This window comes from Macrotis lagotis, chromosome 1 (assembly GCF_037893015.1).
Source record: "Macrotis lagotis isolate mMagLag1 chromosome 1, bilby.v1.9.chrom.fasta, whole genome shotgun sequence".
Lineage (NCBI taxonomy): Eukaryota > Metazoa > Chordata > Mammalia > Peramelemorphia > Peramelidae > Macrotis > Macrotis lagotis.
The window spans coordinates 833,546,010-833,569,419 of NC_133658.1; the positions used below are offsets into that span (position 1 = coordinate 833,546,010).

General features: G+C 34.0%; 1 protein-coding gene across 1 annotated transcript in view; it reads left to right on the forward strand.

The window, feature by feature from the left end:
- ALG5 (ALG5 dolichyl-phosphate beta-glucosyltransferase) overlaps positions 1-23,410 on the forward strand; it is a 48,602-nt gene that overhangs the window by 20,719 nt on the left and 4,473 nt on the right. The window contains exons 6-8 of the mRNA XM_074217272.1: positions 344-457; positions 7,968-8,027; positions 12,665-12,816. Coding sequence (XP_074073373.1) covers positions 344-457; positions 7,968-8,027; positions 12,665-12,816 — 326 coding nt within the window. The remainder of the gene's footprint in view (positions 1-343; positions 458-7,967; positions 8,028-12,664; positions 12,817-23,410) is intronic.

Below are 23,410 nucleotides of genomic sequence, written 5' to 3' on the forward strand. Positions count from 1 at the left end.
GCAGAGGCAGGATTTGAACCACCTTTTCCTGATTCTGAAACCACTTCTTTATCCACTATACTCCTCCCTGCTTCTCTATAATTAAATTTTTAAAAAACACCATTTCTTCACATCTATACAGTCAAAAACTTAGTTGTAGCAGAACATAATACGAGCAAGTCTAAGAATGTAAAGATTTGAACATTGGGAACATAGATGTGATTTCTTCATCTTAACGAATTTTTGCTTTTCTCTGCTTCAACCTCATTTTAGTCCGAAGTATTTCAAATGAAATAATTCAGTTAAAACTATATAATTTTGTCAGTTCTATTAAAAGTATTCTTATTGACCTATTTAAATGTAGGGTGTATTCACTTCTCGAGGGAGAAAGATCCTTATGGCAGATGCTGATGGAGCCACAAAATTTGCAGAACTTGAAAAATTAGAAAAGGAACTTGAAAATCTACAGCCTTGGCCTGTGAGTATATTTTACAATTACCATTAAAATATCAATAAGAAAACATTTTTTAAATTGTGACCAAAGCCCTATATAAATCTTAAAGTTATTTATGATAGAAATGTATTTACTACATAGTGCAAGACAGAAAAATCCATTTTTTAATATCAGCCTTCTCTTGATAATACTCTTTGACTGCTGTTTATGGAACATGACAATCAAATTGCCAGTAACTGAAAAGACAATAAAGAAATACCTGTTAGGCAAAGTAAACTAGCATATTGTGACTGATCATTTGCATCCAGGAAATGGCACAAAAAAAAGTCTGGCAGATAGAATGTCCCAAAAGTATATGTGCTAATTAATAATGAAACAATTGAATAGTGCATGAGTGATCTGAAGACTATTGGTACCCGCAGAGTATCAAAAACCCCTAAAGGAAGGTGTCCAGCATTTTGGCTTGGTACTTTATAGCGGATTTATGATGGGATGAGAAGCATAGATGGATCCGTTGGTTGGCTCTTGTCCTTTGTTATGGAAGAAGACCCAAACAGCATCACTATGTTAGAGACAAATTACAATGTGTCAGACTGTGGCTAATCAGACCAATAAGAGCCTGGAATGATCTGCCACAAGTTGGGCAAAATAGTCCATGAGAAGACCTGGGAAGGTTTCTCTAAACTTACTTATGTGACATTTTCTTTGAGCTGCTTCAATTCTGCCTTCCTCATAGAACACAGTACTTCACTGATGAGGGCATGCCAGGTTGGATGGTGCTGTGCCAGTATCTCCCATGCTGTACAGTCATTTCTAAAGTTTTTCAGTGAGACCTTTAGGGTGTCTTAGTATCATGTCTCCTGACCCCTTTGAGAGCACTTGCCCTGTGTGAGTTCTCCATAGAATAGTTTTTTTTGGCAAGTATATGTCTAGTATGGATGGATCAGTACCATTAGAGGAAGTAACCACATTATTGAGCTCGTCCATTTATTGAAGTATAAGTAAAAAGTAACATCATTCTGAAATATTTGGGATTTCTAAATCATATTACTGTCTGTAAGGATGACAATTTTGTATTTTTTTATATGATTCTCCAGTGAGAGCCCAAATAATTATCCTGCCAATTAATCTTTTACCTTACTATTGAATCATTTCCATCTTAACTGACTCTAACCTAGTTGGGGTCATGGCAAAGATACTAGAGTGAATTGCCATTTCCTCCTCTAACTCATTTTACAGATGGGAAAACTGAGGCAAACAGTAGCCAATTAAGTAACTTGCCCAGGGTCATACATCTAGTAAATATCTGAGTCAAGATTTGAACTCAGATCCCTCCAGTGCTCTATCCACTGTTCCACCTGGTTGCCTTTTGTCTTTTACAAAGCTATTAATGTTTACTATGTAAAATTACTATGCTGTCACCTTTGTTGAGTTTGTTTTTAAACAGTTCTATATTATGTTTTTTCCAAGAATGTTTTAAGAAATATCTTTTTACTTGATTCCATGGCTCATACAGTCCTTTCTTTGGCCCTACCCAAAGATGAACCAGGATTGAACATGTAATTGAGGAATCAGCTGCCAGGATGCTACCTTCATTGATAAAAGACAGCCTTTGAGACTTTAAAGGAACGGATAGGAGCTTGTCATCAGGACCAGAAGGATAGAAGCAAAAGGCTTATTAAACAGTACTTGAGACTAATCACTTGCTAATACCAGAGATAAGCAATCAGTGAATTGCTTCTATTGGTCAAATGCTACCAAATTTTTGATCCTTTTCCAGGTCATAGAGCAAACTAGCTTCAAGTATATTAATGACTTTCATGTGGAAGGTAAATTAAACTTATTCTCCTTATCCTCCATAGAACAGAAAGAGGAGCAATGGATGGGAGTTGCAAAGAGACAAGGTTATACTTGATGTGAGGAGAAGCTTCCTCATAGGCAGCTTATGAGGTAATGACCTCCTTCTTAATAGAGGTCTTGAAGCACAGTTTGAGTGATAACAAGAAGCATTTATTAAGCACCAGCTTGATGCCAGGCACCATCATGACCCTCGATACACAAAGACCTTCCCTCAAGGAGCTTTCCTCGATAAACAAAGACCTTCCCTCAAGGAGCTTTCATTCCTAATAGGAGAGAGAAGCAACATATACAAACAAGTAAAAGGTAATTTTTGGTGCAGGGCAGGTAGAATCAGGAAGGCTTCATGTAGAAGTCTACAAAGAAGCCCAGTGGAAAAATCTGTCTTACCTCCTTGTCATTATGTAGCGCACATTTAAAAATATGTGGGTTATGTTCTGGAAGTTTACCTTCTGTAGTAATAAATGGATGATATATCTAAGCTTAGTGAACATCTCTGTGAGCTCACTAGAGGGCACTAGCTGGCTAAACATATCACATACTTAGAATTTTGTATTTGTAGGTCTTAATTCAGGAATTTTTATAACATTTTTATCACTGTCTTTCGTCATTGTTTCCTTTCTTGGATTTCATTTTTCACTGTAACTATAAAAAAATTCCTCCTTATCTTATAACTTAATATTAAAATATTCTGATCACTTTTGGAAATCTCATTGACTTTCTAAGATCTGATGGCCAAAATTGTATGTAATTAGTTTATTTTTAAAATGTTCTTTTCCGGGGTAGCTAGGTGGCGCAATGGATAAAGAACCAGCCCTGGAGTCAGGAGTACCTGTGTTCAAATCTGGTCTCAAACACTTAATAATTACCTAGCTGTGTGGCCTTGGGCAAGCCACTTAACCCCATTTGCCTTGCAAAAACCTAACAAAAAAAATGTTCTTTTCCCTTTTTTTTTTTTTTTTTAGATTTTAAATTAAATGGTAAATAGGTTGAACAGAACTTTTTACAACCCCTACTTATAGAAAGGGACTTTACATTACAGTTTCATACTTTTTTAAAAAATTCTTATCAATTTTCTTTTTCTTAAAAATACTTTAGTACCATATTTTCAATTCCTGGATAATATATAATGTAACCTATTAATGAATGCATATTTACTTTACATTCATTTTTCTAAATTAAGTAGTTTTTTATCCAAGGTTCCTTTATATTGTTGTAAATTATAGTCCAGAACCAGAAAATAAGTGCACACACACACAGACACACACACGGAATCACAACGTCCATAAGTCTAAAACGCATAAGTCATTGAGAGTTTCTGAAGCTCTCTGTGAAAGAGGAAATGTAGAAAGAGCCTTATCTGGAGTCAGAGAACCTGGATTCAGATCTTGCCTCTGATTTTAGGCAAGGCACATCATTTCCCTGGGCCTCAACTTCCACATTTGTAAAATAAATGGGTTGGAGCAAGATGGCCCTTGAGATACCTTCAGACTCTAGCTCTTTAACCTAAGGATTCTAATTTCAAAAACATTGATTATCTTGTTTCTAAACCAAAAGCAGATTAAAAACATCTAATTTAGGAGGGGACTGTGCAATTGAATCATACATTCTGACAAGAAACAAGGACAACTGAGAACAAAGAAAGAGAAAGAAAAACCAAACACAAAAGTTTAAAAGGCATGGCAATCAGTGTAGGACCATCTAGCACAAAAGCAAATAGCCCTTATCTTACTGGTTCCTTGATTCAAGAAAAAATTACATTATTTTCTGTTGACTATGTTAGAACTGTGAATACTTAGAAAAATTTTTTATCAAAAATGCTAAAAAACATAGTTCTGGTGCTTAAGTAGAAATTTTGCTTTCAGAATATCTACTTATTATTCTCCAAAATAAAAAGTCACATTTTTTTTATTAGATACTCATTATTTGTTGTCATCAGTGATATCCAAGAACTAGTTCTTATGGGAGAATTTTTAGGAAAACACAAACTTAAGACTCTCTAGTTCTTATTGAATAGATTTCGGGATAGCAGTATGCATGTAAAGATAGTTGATTATAGAAATTTAGAGTTGGAAGGTATTTCAAGAAGTTATCTAATTTAATGCCTCATGAAACAAGGATCTCTCTCACAGTATTCCCAACAAATAATTAGCCAGTCTTTATAAACCCTCAGGGAGAGTAGATCTGCAACTTTCTGAGGGAAACTTTTTTCTTGATAATAGTCCCATCTCTAGTAATAATTTAGTGAATATATTGACTATAGCTAAGTCATTTAATCTCTCTCTGAGCTCTAGTTTTCTGTCTGTAAAATGACAAATAAAATCATCATACTATCACTATTTTTGATGTTTTTCCAAGGCAGTGCGGTTAAGTGACTTGCCCAAGATCACACAGTTAGGTAATTAAGTGTCTGAAGTCAGATTTGAACTCAGATTCTCCTGACTACAGGGTCAGTGCTCACCTGCTCCAATACTGTTGCTTTTTTAGGGTTATTGAAATGTTAAATAAATAAATTTGAATAATTATTATGATAATGACTGTGGTATATAGCTTGCCATCCTTATCAGTAACACCTTTTCTGGTACAGATCAGGGCAGTTAGGTCACACAGTGTGTAAAAAAACTGATCCTGGAGTCAGGGAAGCTCATTTTCTTGAGTTCAAATCTAACCTCAGACATTTAGTAGACCCTGGGCAAGTCACTTAACTCCTCTTTACTTCAGTTTTCTCATCTGTAAAATCAGCTGGAGAAAGAAATGACAAACTATCCTTAATATCTTTTCCAGGAATATCCTAAATGAGGTCACAAAGATTTGGAATAACAACAACAAAAATAGTACTCCCATCTAATAGGTTTGTTAATTCAAGAAGTTTGATCAGTTATCAGTTGATAATTGTATAATCAGAGAAAAAAGAAAATGAATTTCAGCATGAGACATGTTTTCCATTTTATTTTTGCATAATTTGATTTTCACTCATGATTTATTCTGTTAGCAATCGTACTTTGGTCTTGGTTTTTTTATTTTGGAACATTGAATATTTCCTTCTTTCCTTTATTCCCCCAGATTCAGTTTTCCTACCACCATCCATGAGATGTTTTATTAGAGTTTTAAAGAGAAATTCCAATTAGACATTTCTTTCTCAAAAAATAATATAGTATTTTTATGTAGAATATACCCCATTTCACAGTCTAACAAAAGTATTTGACTTGAATAGATTTGAACTTCTTTGGTGGGAAAAGTCCCCATAACTTCCTTAGGAACAGTTTTTAGAACAAGGATGTCCTTAAGTTGTGAAGAAGTATGAGTTGGCTTATCATTTTTAGTCTCTTTAGATTAATCCACTCTGATATTGAGATCAGTATTGTAAATTCCTCTATAAAGTCCCATGTCTAATTAATGCATATAGTCTTCTGATATACAAAAAAACAGAGATGTTAAAAGCGCTCAGGGAATAAGATATACTGATAAACTGAACAAAATGTCCAAAAAAGGTTTTAGGTGACAGTTTTAAGTGGCATCTAGTATTCTTTGCTTAGAAAAGTCATATTTCTCCCCCCCCCAAAAAAAAAAAACTATAAAGAGTTTTAAAATATGACTATCAAGTAGAGGAAGGAGGGAATGAATGTATGTGCACATTTCTGCTATTAGTGATACTATATATGACCTTTCTTTGCTATAAAATTAAACATAATTTATTATTGATTTCTGGAAGAGAGAGAAGTTGGTTTTGTTATTGGGGTGTTTTTTAGTGTTTTGAGAATGGGTCTATGCATTTCATTCAAACTGAAAGTATAGCAACCCAGTATTACTGTGTTGTTTGGCATGAGAGTGTAGACCTGTTCTATTTCCAGGCTAGATTGGCTCCTCCCTCCCTAGACAGTCTGGGGACCCTGTTTGTTGAGGGGATACTTATTATATCAGTAGTGGTCTTAGTGTGAACCTTGGTGATCAATTCTCAGAACTCCAGAGGTTTCATGATGTACCAGCCTTAGCCTCACGAGTAGTAGGAGTTACAAACTTATTCCATCGTTAACAACATCTTTTTATATTATCATATGATATTTTTCCTGTCTGTAAAGTTTTCTCTCAATCACTTCTTGCCTTACTCTCACCAGCCACCCTTCTATCCCCAAAGGAAAAAAAAAACTCATTTTAGAATATTAGAGGTAGAAGGTGTCTGAAAGTTCACCTTTAATTTTTTGACTGAGGTTCAAGGAGGAAAAAAATCAGAGTCCCAGCAGACCTAAGTTTAGAAAAATCTATCTTTAGACTCCTGATTCAGTACCTATTATGATCATTATTATCACCTATTTTGCACCTTATGCTTTATAAGGCACTTTATATACTTTCTTGCATTGGATTCTCACAACAGTTCTTTGAAGATCCCTAGTTTTACTAGTATTTTTCTGCATAATATTGTTGGCTGATACAAAAAAGAAATGCAAATAGGTAAAAACTATATCCATACATATATGTAAAATCACCCTTTTACATAGTCCCAATATTCTCCTATATGGTAAGCATTATAATACTGTTCCTTAAGTCTACAAGCATTCTGAAATATATAAGAAATCTTTTTGGGGGGGGTAGGGCAGTGGAGTTAAGTGACTTGCCCAAGGTCACAAGTCCATAAGTTTTTTAGTGTTTGAGGACAGATTTGAACTCAAGTCCTCTTGATTCCAAGGACAGTGCTCTATCTACTGTGCCATTTGGCTGCCCCATACAAGAAGTCTTAAATATTGAAGCACTATATATTCTGTATAACAATTTGAAGCCACACCCAAAAGCTATAAAATTATGCATAATCGATCTAGCAATATCACTTCTGGGTTTGTATCCTAAAGAGTTCAAAGAAAAGGGAAAAAGATATATTTGTACAAAAATATTTATAGAAATTCTTTTTGTGGTGGCAAATAATAGGAAATAGAAAGAATACCCATCGTTTAGGGAATGGCTAAAAAAGTTTTCTTATAAGAAATATCAAGCAGAGTGGTCTGGGAAGACTTAAATGAACAGATATAAAGCAGAGTGAGCAGAGCCAGAACATCATACATAGGAACAGCAATATTGTAAAGGTGATCATCTGTGAAAGACTTAGTTTCTCTGATCAATGATACAAGAAAATTCCAAAGGACCCTTGATAAGGAATAGTATCCATCTCCAGAGAGAGAATTGATGAAATCTGAATGCAGATTGAAGCATATTTTTTTACTTAATTTTTCATGTTTTATTTTTTTAATCTGAATTTTCTTTGGCAATGTTTTTTATATGATTTCACATGTATAATTGATATCAAATTATTTGTCTTTTCAAGGAGGAGGAATGAAAAAATTGAAGCTTGAAACTTTAAAAAATGAATTTAAAATAATTTTACATGTAATTGGGAAATATTTGGCAAAAGCAATACAAATATATAAAAATGATGAATTGTTTAAATATATTAAAACTATTAAATTAAATAATATTAGATAGAATATTTTGAAATAAACAAATTATTATGAAATAAACATCGATGATAAAAATTCAACTTCACCACATGGCGAAACATTCATATTGCTGAATGAATTCATATTTTCATCAGTGATGAGAGATACTCCAGACAACTCTCTAAGACTACAAGTTGTGTAACAGCTGCACATAAAATACTTTGAATTTTTGGTTGCTTTTTCCCCACCAGGAACAAATGGCTATTGCTTGTGGATCTCGAGCTCATCTGGAAAAAGAATCAATAGCTCAGGTAAGGCTTTCATAGGGTGGCTTAGAACAATTTCTTTTCATTTATACAGGCTACAAGAAATTAAATGAGCCCTTCAAGTTTAAGAAACAATGTTTTTTTTTCTTTTTAAAAGAAACCTTGAAGAATCTGGTGACTTTCTAAAGTTCAAAGATACCATTGTGAAAGAGAAAAAATAGGATACTAATAATTTGTGTACGGACTAACACTTGCCATGTTTACTTAATTTTAAATGGTGTATTTTGTGTTTAACTAAATGTCCAAGTGATTATCTTTCATGGTGTTGCCTTCATATAAGCAACTTAGTGTTAGTCTTTATGAAAAGCACAAAACCTAGAATCTTTTCCTTTGCTACTTAGTATCTGACTTTAATTTCATAGTATAAGAAATCTTAGGAAGGCTCTATAAACTTCAAGAAGTTAGGAAATTAACTTGGTACCTGGAGGGAAAGGGGTTTCAAATGTATTACAGAAGAAAAATACAATGATCTATGTTCTACAGACAATAAATATCCTCCTATTTAATTTTTATTTGATTCAGCTACATATGAAAAATACTAATACCTTCTTAACTGTCATTGAAGCAACTTAAATTGCTCAAAAATTTATATACTTCAGGCCATTGTAATTTTTTTATCTTTTTTTTTTCTTATCTTTTAAGAGTGATAGAGTATGTGTTGTTTTTTTGGAGAAGCTCTCCAAGAGAATTCTTTTGAGACAGAAGAATAACCCTTGATAACTTGATTAAGAAAGACTGATAGACAGTATGCCTTAAAATTGGAGATTTCCTCTTCCATTAAATAGAATTGTAAACTTTTTGGGAGTAAACTATCCCCTAACACCTATTGCTAGTTTGATGACTATTTTTGGTTGCTGCTACTCTTCTGTGTGTGTGTGTGTGTGTGTGTGTGTGTGTGTGTGTGTGTGTATTTGTTAATCATTTGGATATCTTGAATACCATATTCTTTTTAGAGAAATTTGATACTTTTCACATTCACCCACTTCCCTTCTTATCCTAGGTGCATTAATTTTGTCTGTGAAGTTTTTCAGTTTTCTTTATTCAAATTTATCTGTTTTGTAATTGCCTCTGTTCTTTTTTTTTTTTATTAAGAATATGTCTCCTATCCATAGCTGTGAAAAGTTTATGATCTGCTTCCCTTATAATTTTTACTTTAATGTTAAGGTCACATCCATTTAGAATGTATTGGACCATTATGTAAGCTTTTGAACTTAGTGACATAATCATACCTGTGCCCTGGGAGGATTATTGTAGTAACTTTTCAGATGACAGAAAAGACAGAAGAAACAATGGAATCAGGGAGAACTAGTAATACAATATAGTGCAGTAGTATAGGCAAGAGATATGAGGACCTAAATCATGGTGGTGATTATCCAAAAGAGGAGAAGAGGACAATTGTGAGAGGTGTTGTGGAAGTAGAAAGATCAAGACTTAGCAATGGCTTAAATGATGAGGATGGATAAATAATGTGAAAAAGAGACAAGAATAAAGAATGAATCAGAAGTTGTGAATAAAACTGGGAAGGTGGTAGTGTTCTCAATGGACATTGCAAGGAGAAATGAGTTTAGAGGGGAACGTTGAAGTCTGTTTTAAGTTTATTTCATTGGACTGCCCACAAGATATACCAGAAAAGATATGTAACAGGCAGTTAATACAAGACTAAAATTTGGGATAGTGATTATGGTTGGCTGTATAGATTTGGGGAATCATCTGCATAAAAATGATTCTTAAACCCATGGAAACTAATACAATATCTGAGAAAGAATAGAAAGAGAAAAGGCCCCAGGTCAGAATTCTCATCAACAACCCTGACAAGATGAGAAGAAATGATCAGAAAGGTAGGAGGAAAGCATTGTCTTGAGAGGCAAGAAAAGAAATAAGTCAGAAATAATCATTCTCTTCCTTTTTAAATTCCCTATTACTGTCAGAGGCACTATCATCCTTCCAGTTGTTGAGGTTTAGGTAGATAGAAGAGTGGAAAAAAATGATTGTATATGACACCATGCATTTTTGTCATTCATTTACTTGTTTCCACTGTTAGAATACAACCTCTTGAGGACAGGCACTGCTTCTGCTTTTCTTTGTATTATCAGCTCTTAGAACAGTGTTTGGCACATACGTTGTAAGCACTTACTGATTTAGCAAGTGCCTATTGATTTTTCTATACTAAATTTAACCCAGTAATTTGAATGCTGCCCTACTTGTCTATATCCCATTTTGGACTTGGGTCTATTTTCTTCTGTGTACTTTTAATGTTTTGTTGACTTTTTCTTTGTTGTTGTTGTGTCATTATTGCCATCCAGTCTTCTCTCTTAATTCTCTCCTGGTCCCCCCCCCGTCCACTCCCCACTCCCATCCCATTGTAGCAAATAAGAGGATGTGAGAAAAACAAATCCATGTAATAGCTCTATGTGATATTTGTCTCATTCTAAACCTGTCAGAAAATGGGACTAAGGCTTCATGATCAGTCTCCTCAAGACTGGATTGGTCATTTCATTGATCATAGTTGTTCAATCTAATGGGATTATTTTTTACATAGTATTGTAATCATTGTATAGAGTGTTCTGGTTCAATGCTCTTCACTGTGCATTATTTCATATAAATTCTTTCAAGTCCCTCTGAATACATACCTTTTGTTATTTTTTACAATACAATAATGTACTTTATATTAATGTTTAGCTTTTATTCCCCTAATCAATGGGCATGCATTTTGTTTCCAATTCTTTGCTCTGACAGCTATAAATATTTTTGACATGGAGGTTTGATCTCTTGATGTATTCACTAGCAGTGATGGTATTGCTGGATCACAGGATTTATTAGTGAATTTTTGAGATAACTTTTCAACTTGCTTTTTCAGAATGGTTGGATCAATTTTTAGCTCCACCAGCAGTGCCTTGGCATACTTGTCTTTAGGTAAAGGTTTATTAAATATAGGATAGACTTGAATATGTTTGTAAGCAGCAGAGAAAGAGTCAAGTCAGTTTATTTACTCTGTGACACTTTTTTTTCTAGTTACTCAAGAAACATTTATTAAGCATCTATTATGTGCCAGACACTGCTAAACATGGGAAGTGTAAAAGAGACAAAAGGTATTTTGGCAACAATTTAATGGAAAAAACAACCAGCAAACAGTTATGTACAAATAAGCCATCTGCAGGATGAATAGAAAATAAGGAAGGCACCAGAATTTAGAAAGGTGGAAAAGACTTCCTCTAGAGGAAGAATTTTCACTGGGATTTTAAGGAATTCAGGGAAGTCAGGAGATAGAGATGAGGCATGGGGGTACAACCAGAGAAAATTTCTGGAGCTAAGAGAAGACATCTTCAGCAGCACCTATTTTACTTATTTATTTATTTTACTATTAAAGCATCAAGGTGGACTAAGGGATAAAATGTGGAATAGAGTCATGAAGACAGAATTTGATTTATGCTTCAGATATGTATTATCTCTGTGTAACTCTGAGCAGTCATTAGCTTCTCACTGTAGCATGGAGCTGATCATAGCACCCAAATCACAAGACTGTTAAGATCAAATGAGAAGAAATATCATAGCACTTTAATAATTGCACAGTGCTTTACATGTTAGTGTGAGCTACTGATCAAAAAAACTTTGGCCACCTTATCATAAAGCTATACAACCAGACTATTTGTATTTATTTTCACCTATCCTATGCAGTGAGGATTTGTTCATTTGGCATGTGAATGCTTTTTAAAGATCATCTAGAAACTCTCTTGGAGTTAACTTGGACAGATGTTAAAAGACTGCTTAGACCTACTAGATAAAGAAATAGAATTCTCACTTGGACCACACTACAAAGACTTGATGTGAAGCCACTTAGAGAAGTGGAAAGAGTGCTGGATTGAGGCTCAAAGCTCTTTTCAAGTGCTGACTCTGTCCCCCTTACTATGTGACTTTGAGCAAATCACTAATCTCTGGGAGTTCATTCCCTTTACCTTTAAAATGATGGGATCAAACCCAGTTCCTTCTAAGTTGCTTTCCAACTCAAAATCTATGTTCCCATGACCTTAAAGAAACTATTACAAATTTTGTTTATCCCCATTTTATAAAGAAACCAAAGCCTAGGTTAAATGACTTGGTGTTGTAATTGGGAATCAGACCTTCACTCCTTGTCCACTGCTTTTTGCAGGAGGCTACCCATGTTAATCTCTCATTATTGCATTCTACCATGATATCTGTCAACTTTCTCTTAGACTGATAAAAATTTGTGAGGCAGAGAGGAATCATAAATGCATGTGACAAACTTCTTGTTTGTAGCAACTTAAAGCCCGTTTTTCATGGTAGACTGCCTGGAGACTTGTGCTTTTGTGAAGTACTATAGTATTTTTTCTCCTCCTTCAACCATTAATAACTCAGGAACTTGTTATCCTTGCTCAATGGCTTAGCCTCCAGACATTCTCGCTTGTTTTTATTAAATTTAAAAACTGTCCTTTTGATATGTTTTGTTAGTGAAACTAATGGAACTTTGTTTATATGTTAGGTGTACACAGTCAATTCAAAATTAAAACATAGTTATGTGAAGTCGGATACTTTCCACCACTTTAGAGTAACCTTGACAAATAAATGCAAATGCCTTCTAAATTGTGTCTGTACTTTGTTTTCAGCGTTCCTATTTCCGAACTCTTCTCATGCATGGATTCCACTTTCTGGTGTGGTTCCTCTGTGTCAAAGAAATTAGAGACACACAATGTGGTTTCAAATTGTTAACTAGAGAAGCAGCCTTGCTGACATTTACAAATTTGCACATTGAGCGATGGTAAGTTCTCTGACTCGGCAATGTCTATTGTTAAATCTTTTTCTTATAACTGCATGTACAGGGGCGGCTAGGTGGTGCAATGGATAAAGCATGGGCCCTGGAGTCAGGAGTACCTGGGTTCAAATCCAGTCTCAGACACTTAATAATTACCTAGCTGTGTGGCCTTGGGCAAGCCACTTAACCCCATTTGCCTTGCAAAAACCTAAAAAATAAAAAATAACTGCATGTACAGACTTTCAAAAAATTGTGTGTGTGTGTGTCTGTGTGTTTGTATACATATACATACATATATATAAATAATCCAGTTTGAGTCATTACATTTCCATTGTATTTATTATATCCTAGTTTAAAGCATGAAAATTATTTTCAAAGATATTAAAATTCCATTATACAGATTTATAGAAGCCTACATCTTATCTATTGAAAAGTAATCTTAATTTGAACATATAAAAATAAGACTCACACTGCCTCTTCCCATCAGTACATTCTTTGTCTTTTTTTTAAAGAAACAATGAAAATAAAAAGTCATAATAATAATAATGTTTATTTAGCACTTTAATATTTATAAAACCTTGTATAAATTATTCTCTCATTTTATCTTTACAACAACCCTGGTAAATAGATGGTATTATTATCTCCACTTTACAGATTAGGAAACCAAGTAATTTGCCCAGGATCACACAGCTAGCAAGAATATGAGGATTTTTTTTTTCCTTTCAGGAGTAAACAGGAGGGGGAAAAAAATTAGAACCATTCATCAAAAATAGTTTTTTCCTTTCCTTTATGGTCTACTTTGGTGTGTATATGTATGCTTTTTGTCTTGTGTCTTAGTCAGGATTTGAACTCAAGCCTTGCTGAATCCAGGTCCAATGTACAATCAATCCACTTTGCCCCCTGGTATGCCAAAACTCAGTACATTTGGAGTCAAGGAGTCTGTATTTAAATTCTTACTCTGCCATTCATTGCTTGTATGACTCTGGATAAGTCAGTTAAAAACCTTGTGCTTCAGGTTTCTCATCTAAAAATAGAGTTAATGATCTGATAGGTGTCTTCTCCCTAAAAATTATGACCCTATCATAAATTCATTTGTTATATAACCTTATAGAACCTTCTAAGAATGACCACTTTCTCTGTTTCTTTCCAAATAAATACTTTTATTCCATGTGTGTTACAGAAATTTTCACATTTAGAAATATACATTTTTGAGGAGTGCAAGATACTTAAAAATGTATTTGGTAATATACCTCTATGACTAATTTATGATTAAATTCTTATCTGTTAATTTATTAAAAAAATATGGACACTTTTATTTTAATAATCATGTCATTGACTGTTAAAAAGAATGCTTATTCCCAGTTCCATACTTCAGTTACTATAAATATTTTCTTTAGATTAAAAGACTCTTAGCATTTATAAAGTTTTCCTTAACATTGTTATAAAATGATAATTATCCTTTTTAAAAGTGAGAACCTTTAGTTTAGTGAGAACATTTAGTTTCTTCAATTTATATAATATCATCAGTCTCTTTGCCTTGGTCACTGAAACTTATCCAGATTCTAATTACTTAGTAGTCTCCACCAGTTTTCAGCACTTGTTTCCAGAGAAACAAATGCCACACCAGAAAAAATGAAGTTACTTTGGAGAAATCTTTGTTCAGAATTAAAAAGATCATTAGGATCCAGAGCTATTTAAATTCTTTGTTTAAAAAAAATGGCACATTTTTCCTTGATCACACATTTGTTGTTACTGTGTGGAATAGAAAAAGAATCACTGATATGAATAATCTCTATGAAATATGAAACCAGTAAACATAATTATAAGAAACCACACTTGAAAGGAAGCTCCTTCTCCTAGACCTGAAGTTATTCATTCAACTGCTATATGCAGATGGGCCAAGAAACTTGTTCTTTGTAGTTTAAAAGCAAGACTTTAGTAATAGGAAATAGTGTTTTCATTTTTGAGGAGTTGTTTTTTCCTTGAAATGTAAAACTAGTTATGCTCAATAAAAAATATGATGAAATTGGCTTTTTTATGTAGATTTTTTTCTTTCATATTCAATTTTTGTAAACAGGAGGAAAAAAATAGCATTTATTAGAACAGTTTTTTCCTTTTCTTTATGGTCTACATTGGTGTGTATGGTTTTTTTTTTGTCCTGTATTTTAATCATTTGGGATCAGTAAAAATCAAAAGATGTCTAGTCAGTGCCCTTTTCTTCAAAAGTCTGCTGTGTCCCATCTCTTGATAGCATTCAGTAGTATTTCCTTTAAAACTAAATGGAGAGGGGCAGCTGGGTGGTGCAGTAGAGAGAGCACAGGGGGACCCAAGTTCAAATCTGGTCTCAGACACTTAATAATTACCTAGCTGTGTGACTTTGGGCAAGTCACTTAAGCCCATTGCCTTTTAAAAAAATAGAATTAAAGAAACTAAATGGAGAATCACTGATTTTGTGTTAATAAACCCTTAGTCAAAGCATTTTTTGCTCGTAAGGTTTTTAATTTGAAAACTTATTAATTCTTCTCTTAAACATAGAAAAAGTGGGGGAAAAAATGTATTTTATTTCACTGTGATTAAGTCCCTAGAACTTCAAAATCCTTGTTCTTTCTTAGCATTATTTTGTCCTGATTCTTTTGTAAAAGAAAATGTCATGATCTGTTTTTGCATACTTTTCCCAAAGTATTCCTACACAGTATAACTTATAAACCTGGACTTGATTTTTCAACAGAAATGTTTTGAAGTTAAGGTGGAATAGCGTTAGGCAGCTAAGCACTTACATTACTTAAAGAAGCATAGATTTTCTAATTAGAGAGAATGGGGTAGTATAAAACTGTAGACCTGTAGAAAAGCCTAGAATTGTAGAAAAGTTAATTCTCAAAGGTAGCCACAGGATACTTCCAGGATAATGTTTGTTTAAACCCAGCAAGTTAACTTGGTAACATCTCTAAAGGATATGTCATATGTCTTAGCTTTTCCTTATGCAATTAGGGAAGTTTTTAATTTCTTCTAAAGAGGTAGCATATTTGGTAGTTTTAATCTCCTAGCAAAGATTCCAGGATGCATGTGGACCCCAAAAAACAATTAACATTCATATTTGTCATTTCTTATGGCATGGTAATGTTCTGATACCTTCATATAACAGTTTATTCCTTTGGTTCCCTTTTGATAATTACCTGCTTTGTTTCAAGTTCTTTACTGCCACGTAGAGTACTGTTATAAGTATTTTATATTGTATCCTATTGACTTTTGGGGGGTTATTTTCCCAGTAGTGGGCCAAAGATTGAGTATAGTTCTAAACTGTTTACCAGAATTGTTGTATCAATTTATAATTCTACCAACAATTCATTATTCTAATTTGCCTAAAACTTTTCCAGAATTTGAGATTTTTGTCTTTTGTCATCTAATATGAGGTGTGAAATCTTAGTATTTTTTTAATTTACCATTTTTATTTTCATTTGTGATTCTGGGTTTTTTTATTAAGATTCTTTTACATGTTGCATTTTTTCTTTTGAAAACTGCATGTTTATATCTTTTTTTTCAGTTTTTTTGCAAGGCAGTGGAATTAAGTGAGTTGCCCAAGGTTACACAGCTAGGCAATTATTAAGTGTCTTAGGTCGAATTTGAACTCAGATTCTCCTGACTCCAAGGCCTAGTACTCTATCTACTGTGCTTCCTAGCTGCCCCATATTTATCTTTTTAACATTTATCAGAATAACTTTTATCTTCGATATTTTCCTTAATTTTCTCTGTTGGCTATTAGAACTTTATCAAAAATATTTTCTATAAAGATTCTTTTCTTTTTTTTTCGTTAAAGGTTTTATTTATTTTGAGTTTCACAATTTTCCCCTAATCTTACTTCCCTCCCCCACCCCCTACAGAAGGCAATTTGTCAGTCTTTACATTGTTTTCATGGTATACACTGATCCAAATTGAGTGTGATGAGAGAGAAATCATATCCTTAAGGAAGAAGAAACAAAGTATAAGAGATAACAAGATCAGACAATAAGATATCAGTTAAAGATTCTTTTCCCAAATAATTGCTTTCATTGTAATTTTAGTACATTGGTGTTGTTTATGCAAAAACTTTTTGATTTCATATAATGAAAATTAGCCATTTTATTTTCTATGGACATCTCTTTTCTTAATTAGCTTAGGAATTCTTAAATGTGAAAGGTATCTTTTTCCATTCTTCTCCATTTTTTTGGTAATAAGTATTTTATTTTTTCAATTACATGTAAAGATAGTTTTTAAAATTCATCTTTTATAAGATTTTGAGTTTTAGATTTGTTTTCCCCCTCACTCTCCCCTCCACCCCCAAGATGGCAACCAATCTCATTGGTTATGCATGTGTAGTCATGTAAACATATTTCCACATTAGTCATGTTGTAAAAGAAGAAACTAAACAAAAGAGTAAAGCCTCAAAAAAAAGTGAAAATAGTATGCTTTGATCTGCATTCAGGCTCCATAGTTTATTTTCTTTAGGTGGATAATATTTTCCATAATGAGTCTTTTGGAATTGAATTAGATCATTGTATCAGGGATATTATAGCTGGGAAGCGATAAGTTGATCATTACACTGTTGCTGTGTATAATGTTCTTTTTCTTCTCACTTCACTCAACATTGGTTAATGTAGACCTTTCCAGGTTTTTCTGAAACCTGCCTGGTCATTTCTTATAGCATAATAGTATTTTATTACATTCATATACCACAATTTGTTTAACTATCCCCCTTTTGATGGACATGTCCAGTTCTTTACCACCACAAAAAAGAGCTACTTTGAATCTTTTTATACATATAGGTCTTTTTCCCTCTTTTATGATTTCTTTGGAATACAGCCCTGGTAGTTGCTGAATCAAAGGATATGCACAGTTGGATTGCCCTTTGGGAATAGTTCCAAATAGTTCTCCAGGTTGGATTAATTCATAACTCCACCACCAATGCATTAAGGTCCCAATTTTTTCACATCTCCAAAATTTGTCATTTTCTTTTTCTGTCATATTAACCAATCTGATATGTGTTAGGTAGTATCTCAAAGTTCTTTTAATTTACATTTCCCTAATCAATATTAATTTGGATCATTTTTATATGATTATCAGTAGTTTGAATTTCTCATCTGAAAACTGCCTGTTTATATCCTTTGACCTTTTATCAACTGGGGATTAATTTATATTCTTATAAATTTTGATTCAGTTCAGTATTTTTGAGAAATGAGTCCTTTATTAGAAACACTTGCTCTAAATATTTTCCCCCATCTTTCTGCTTTGCCTCTAATCTTGGTTGTATTGTTTTTCTTTGTTCAAAAAATTTTTACCTTAATGCAATCAAAATTATCCATTTTGCATTCTGTAATGTTCTCTATCTCTTGTTTGCTCATAAATTCTTCCCTTCTCCATAGATCTGACAGGTAAACTATTCCCTGTTCTCCTAATTGGCTTATGGTACCACCCTTAATGTTGAAATGATGTACTATGACTTTCTCTTGGTACAGTATGAGATGTTGGTCTGTGCCCAATTTCTACCACACTTTTCCCAGCAGTTTTTGTCAAATAGTGAGTCCCAGAAGCTGGAGTCTTTGGGTTTATCAAAATGTAGAGTACTATAATCATTTACTACTGTGTCTGGTGTACCTGGAGATCTAGGCACTGGACCCAGATGATTCTGGAGGAGAAAGTGAGAGCCATGTCATGCCATCACATATCACAATCTATTTCGAGGATAAAGGACAACTCTTTATGTATCTGATCTATCTCACTGATCTTTCACTCTATTTTTTAGCCAATAGCAAATAGTTTTGAAGATTGCCATTTTATAATGAAGTTTTAGATTGGGTTCAGCTAGACCACTTTACTTTGCATTTTTTTTTATTAATTTCCTTGTTATTGTTGAGCGTTTGTTCTTCAGATGAATTTTATTATTTTTTCTAACTAATAATTTTTTGGTAATTTGATTGGTATGACACAGAATAAGTAAATTAATTTAGATGGAATTGTCATTTTTATTATATTACCTCAGCCTATCCAGGAGCAATTGATATTTTTCCAGTTGTTTAGATCTGACTTTATTTGTATGAAATAATTTTTTGTAATTATGTTCACATAGTTCCTGGTTTTTGTCTTGGTAGGTAGACTCACAAATACTTTATTTTGCCTACTGTTGCCTTAAATGAAATTTTTCTGTCTATATCTTCTTGCTGAGCTTTGTTGGTAATATATAGAAATGCTGATGATTTATGTGGGTTTATTTTATATCCTGCCACTCTGCTAAAGTTGTTAATTATTTCAAATGAATTTTTAGTTTATTCTCTAGGATTTTCTAATATACCATCTTATCATCCACAGAAGTGATATTTTGTTTCCTTTTTACCTAATCTAATTGCTTTAGTTTCTTTTCTTTTTCCTTCTCTTATTGCTAAAATTAACATTTCTTAGCACACTATTGAATAGTAGTGGTGATAATGGACATCCTTGTTTCACCCCTGATCTTACTGAGAAAGCTGGCTTATTCCCATTACAGATAAAACTTTCTGGTGGTTTTAGACTGATACTATTTATTATTTTAAGAAAAGCTCCATTTATTCCTATACTTCCTAGTATTTTTAATAGGAATGGGTACTAGTTTTTGTCAAAAGCTTTTCTTTCATCCATTGAAATTGTCATATATTTTCTGTACATTCCCTCCATTTTTAAAAAAAAATGTGATTAAAACTAAATAGTTTTGTGTCCATTTAGAGTTTCTTTACAGTTTTTTCAAAATAATAGGGTATATTACAAGTATACCATATATTTTACTAATAAATGTCCCAGTCTTTGTTTTAGTCCTTCAAAATCCTGCACTGGTTCAAAATCAGTGTATGTCAGAAGAAGGACTTAAACTGAAGCATAATATCACTAACGCTTTTCCTTCATTCTTAGAAGACCATGACATCAGAGGAAGTGATGCCATGACAAACTTAGGAAATGGATTTCAGTTGAGGGGGTGCTGTGTTAAGTCATCAGCCTCACTTTCTCCTTCAGAGCTGTCTGGGTCCAGTGGCCAAATATGATCAGGACAACTGGAGATGGCCCCAGATGTGAGACAATCAGGGTTAAATGACTTGCCCAAGGCCACACAGCTAGTAGTGTCTGAGACTGGATTCGGACCCCTGTCCTCCTGACTCCTAGGCCAGTGCTCTATCCACTGCACTAACTAGCTGCCCTAAACTGAAACTTATCTACTGCAAGGCCCCTCTCCAATATGACATGCTGTCTCTAATAACAAAAAACATAATAAAATGTATAGCATGATTGAGTATTTTCACAAGTTGATTCCAGTTTCCTCGAATAATTCTTGATTTGAGTCACTTTTCATATCTGATAAGGTAAAGATTTGACTAACTAGGTTCTTGCACAATGCAGTACTTAGAAAGTTATTTAATACTGAAAATCCTGTTCAAGTAATTCAGCTATCAGAAAAGCTATCTTATTCCAACAACTATCACTTCTCTTGTAGTGTGCTCTTATGAAACAAAAAACAAAGGAATAATGGAGAGAGTTCAGGGTGAAACATAAAGGCTTAATGTTGGGTTTCCTTCCTTCAGGATTGTCAATCCTATTTAACAGAGAAGTTTTTCTATTTTCTTTTGGAAAACACAAAGCGCCCTCTTGATTTAGATGATTCTATCTTCTTAATACCTTTACTTATCCTATTTAAATATCTAGTTAAGTGAGCCTAAAATAACTTTGATTCTGAATTATCCATCTACCTCATTTTGAGGTTAGTTACATAATTAGAATTTGAGCAGGGGCAAAAGGGAAGAGATCTACATCCTGTGTAGATTGAGACTAAAACCAGCCTCTTGGGGCCAGAGTCATTAAGCATCACTTTATTATTTTTTTTTTAATATGTATTGAGACCTAGCGGGAGTGTGGGTAGAAACTTCTGCCACCTGAAGAAATGTAAGAGAGTAGAGACAGGAAGAAGGCTGTTTCTTTTAGAACATAATTTTTAAAGGGAGAGTAAAGAATATGTTATCATTCATTTGGATCATGAACCGTGCACTTACGAACAGGTGACATTCAGTGGCAAGAGGCAAGAAAACAACATGAGAGGAAGTGCTTCTGAACATCTCTGCTTCAGTGCAGGGTAGATATATTTGTCTTCAGAGATTAGGAAAACCACAAGAAAGTTTCACCAGGAATGGGGAAATAACAAACTAGGAAGGGGGACAAGAAGCGTGCAAAGCCTTTTTTGATGTATTTGCTTCTCTCAGTAAAGCTGCAGTAGGATTACCTACCTGTGCAGTTACACCTAGCTTCCAACCCATAGTTGTGCTCTGACTATTTTTGTATGGACAGTATTATAGATACACCATAGCAGTAAGGGCAAGGGAACTATCATTTAAAAAGGGCCCTCTGTGCCTAGTCACTGTGATGAATTAGGTGCTGTTATCATCCACCTTTTACAGAAATGGGGGGAGCTAAGTCAGGATAAGTGACTTAACTTACCCACGTTCACACAGCTAGGAGAAGCCCAAGTTACATTTGAATTCAGGTCTTACTACAGGCTTCTTATTCTATCCATTGCTCCATCTTGCTGCCACAATAGGGAAGAGGATCCCATCAGTCATGGAACCCAGATCATCACTTATAAGGAGAAACCTTGATTCTCTGAGTAGTGGCAGAAGAAATTTACATGAGAGGCTCCAGACTGTGAGCCTTCTGTTTGGGAGCTTCTTTGCTGTCAGGTCTTCAATTTTAGATTATTGTTTATACATGAAAGACTCACAGCTCCACCTGTACATCTTAAAGTTAGGATTGGTGATTGTCTCAGATGATTTGGGTGAAAACATTCTTTAAAATAATAGGCCTGAGTTTAAGACCCCCCCCATCATATTCTTCAAATGCTCTGATTACTAAATTACACTCTCAGTTTCTCCTATAACTGAATCTTCAACAGTCACATCCTTTTTTTTTTTTTTTTTGGTTTATTTATTTTATATTTTTACAATTAATGAGAAACCTCAAGAATAGTGAGAGAGAAAAAAATGTGTACTTCAGTCTGTGTTCAGATTCCAGTGGCTCTATCTCTGGGATGAGTTGCCTTCCACCAAAGAAGTTACTTTAATATTCTTCCACAGTTGCTATTTCTAGATGTATTTCCCTCCGCTTTATTCATCCCCACTCTCATTTATTCTATTCTCTCTCTCCTTTCACCCTGTCCCTGTTCAAAAGTGTGTTGTAACTGAATACCCTCTCCCACGATCTTCCCTTTCTTCTATCACTTATTCCCCATTTCCCTCCCTCTGTTTCCCCTTATCCCATCACTTTCCTTTCATTTTTCTCTAGGGGTAAGATAGATTTCTATACCCTATTAAGTGTGTATGTTATTTCTTCTCTGAGCCATTTCTGATGAGAATGAAGGCTCACTCATTCCCCTTGCCTTCCCTTGTTCCACTCTATTGAAAAAGCTTTTTCTTGACTCTTATGTGAAATATCTCAGCCCCTTCTTCCTCTCCTTTCCCTTCCCCCCTGTACTTTCCTTTATCACCCATTAACTCCATCCTCACACTATATTATACCATTATATTCAGTTCCTTCCTGTGCTTTGTCTATATATGCTCCTTCTAACCGCTCTTATAAATGAGAAAGTTCATATGAGTTATCAATATCTTCTTCCCATGCAGGAATACAAACACTTCAACATCATTAAGTTCCATGTAATTAGTCCTTATCCACCCACTCTGTGGTTCACCTGAGGCTTGTACTTGGAGATCAAACTTTCTGTTTAGCTCTGGTTGTTTCAGTAGGAAAGCTTGAAAGTTCTCTGTTTCATTGAAAGTCCATCTTTTCCCCTGAAAGAGGATGTTCACTTTTGCTGGGTTGTTGATTCTTGATTGTAAACCAAGGTCTTTTGCCTTCTGAAATATCATATTCCAAACCCTAGGAGCCCTTAATGTCGATGCTGCCAAATATTGTGTAATCCTGACTATAGCACCATGGTAGTTGAATTGTTTCTGGCAGTTTTTAGTATTTTTCTCTTTGACTTGGGAGTTTTGAAGTTTGGCTATAATATTACTGGAAGTTTTTCTTTTGGGATTTCTTTTAGGAGGTGATCAGTGAAGTCCCTCAGTTTCTATTTTACCCTCTGCTTCTAGGATCTCAGAACAGTTTTGCTGTATTATTTCATGAAAAATGTAGTCTAGGCTCATTTCCTAGTTGTGGCTTTCAGGTAGCCTAATAATTTTTAAATTTTCTCTCTTGGATCTGTTTTTAGGGTTGTTTATTTTTCCAATGAGATATTTCACATTTTCTTCTAATTTTTGTTTGTATTTCTTCCTGATTTCTTGCAAAGTCATCCAGCTTCCTTTAGTTCCATTCTGCATTTGAAGGAGGTATTTTCTTCAGAGACCTTTTTTATCTCCTTTTCCAGCTGGCCAATTCTGCTTTTTAAGGTATTCTTCTCATTTGCTTTTTGTGTTGCTTTTTCCATTTAGCCTAAACTGGTTTTAACATATTTTTTTGCATTTCTTTCACAAAGCTGTTGATTTGGTTTTCATGATTTATCTGTATTGCTCTCATTTTTCCTCCCTTAATTGCTTTTCAAAGTCTTTTTTTTTTTAGC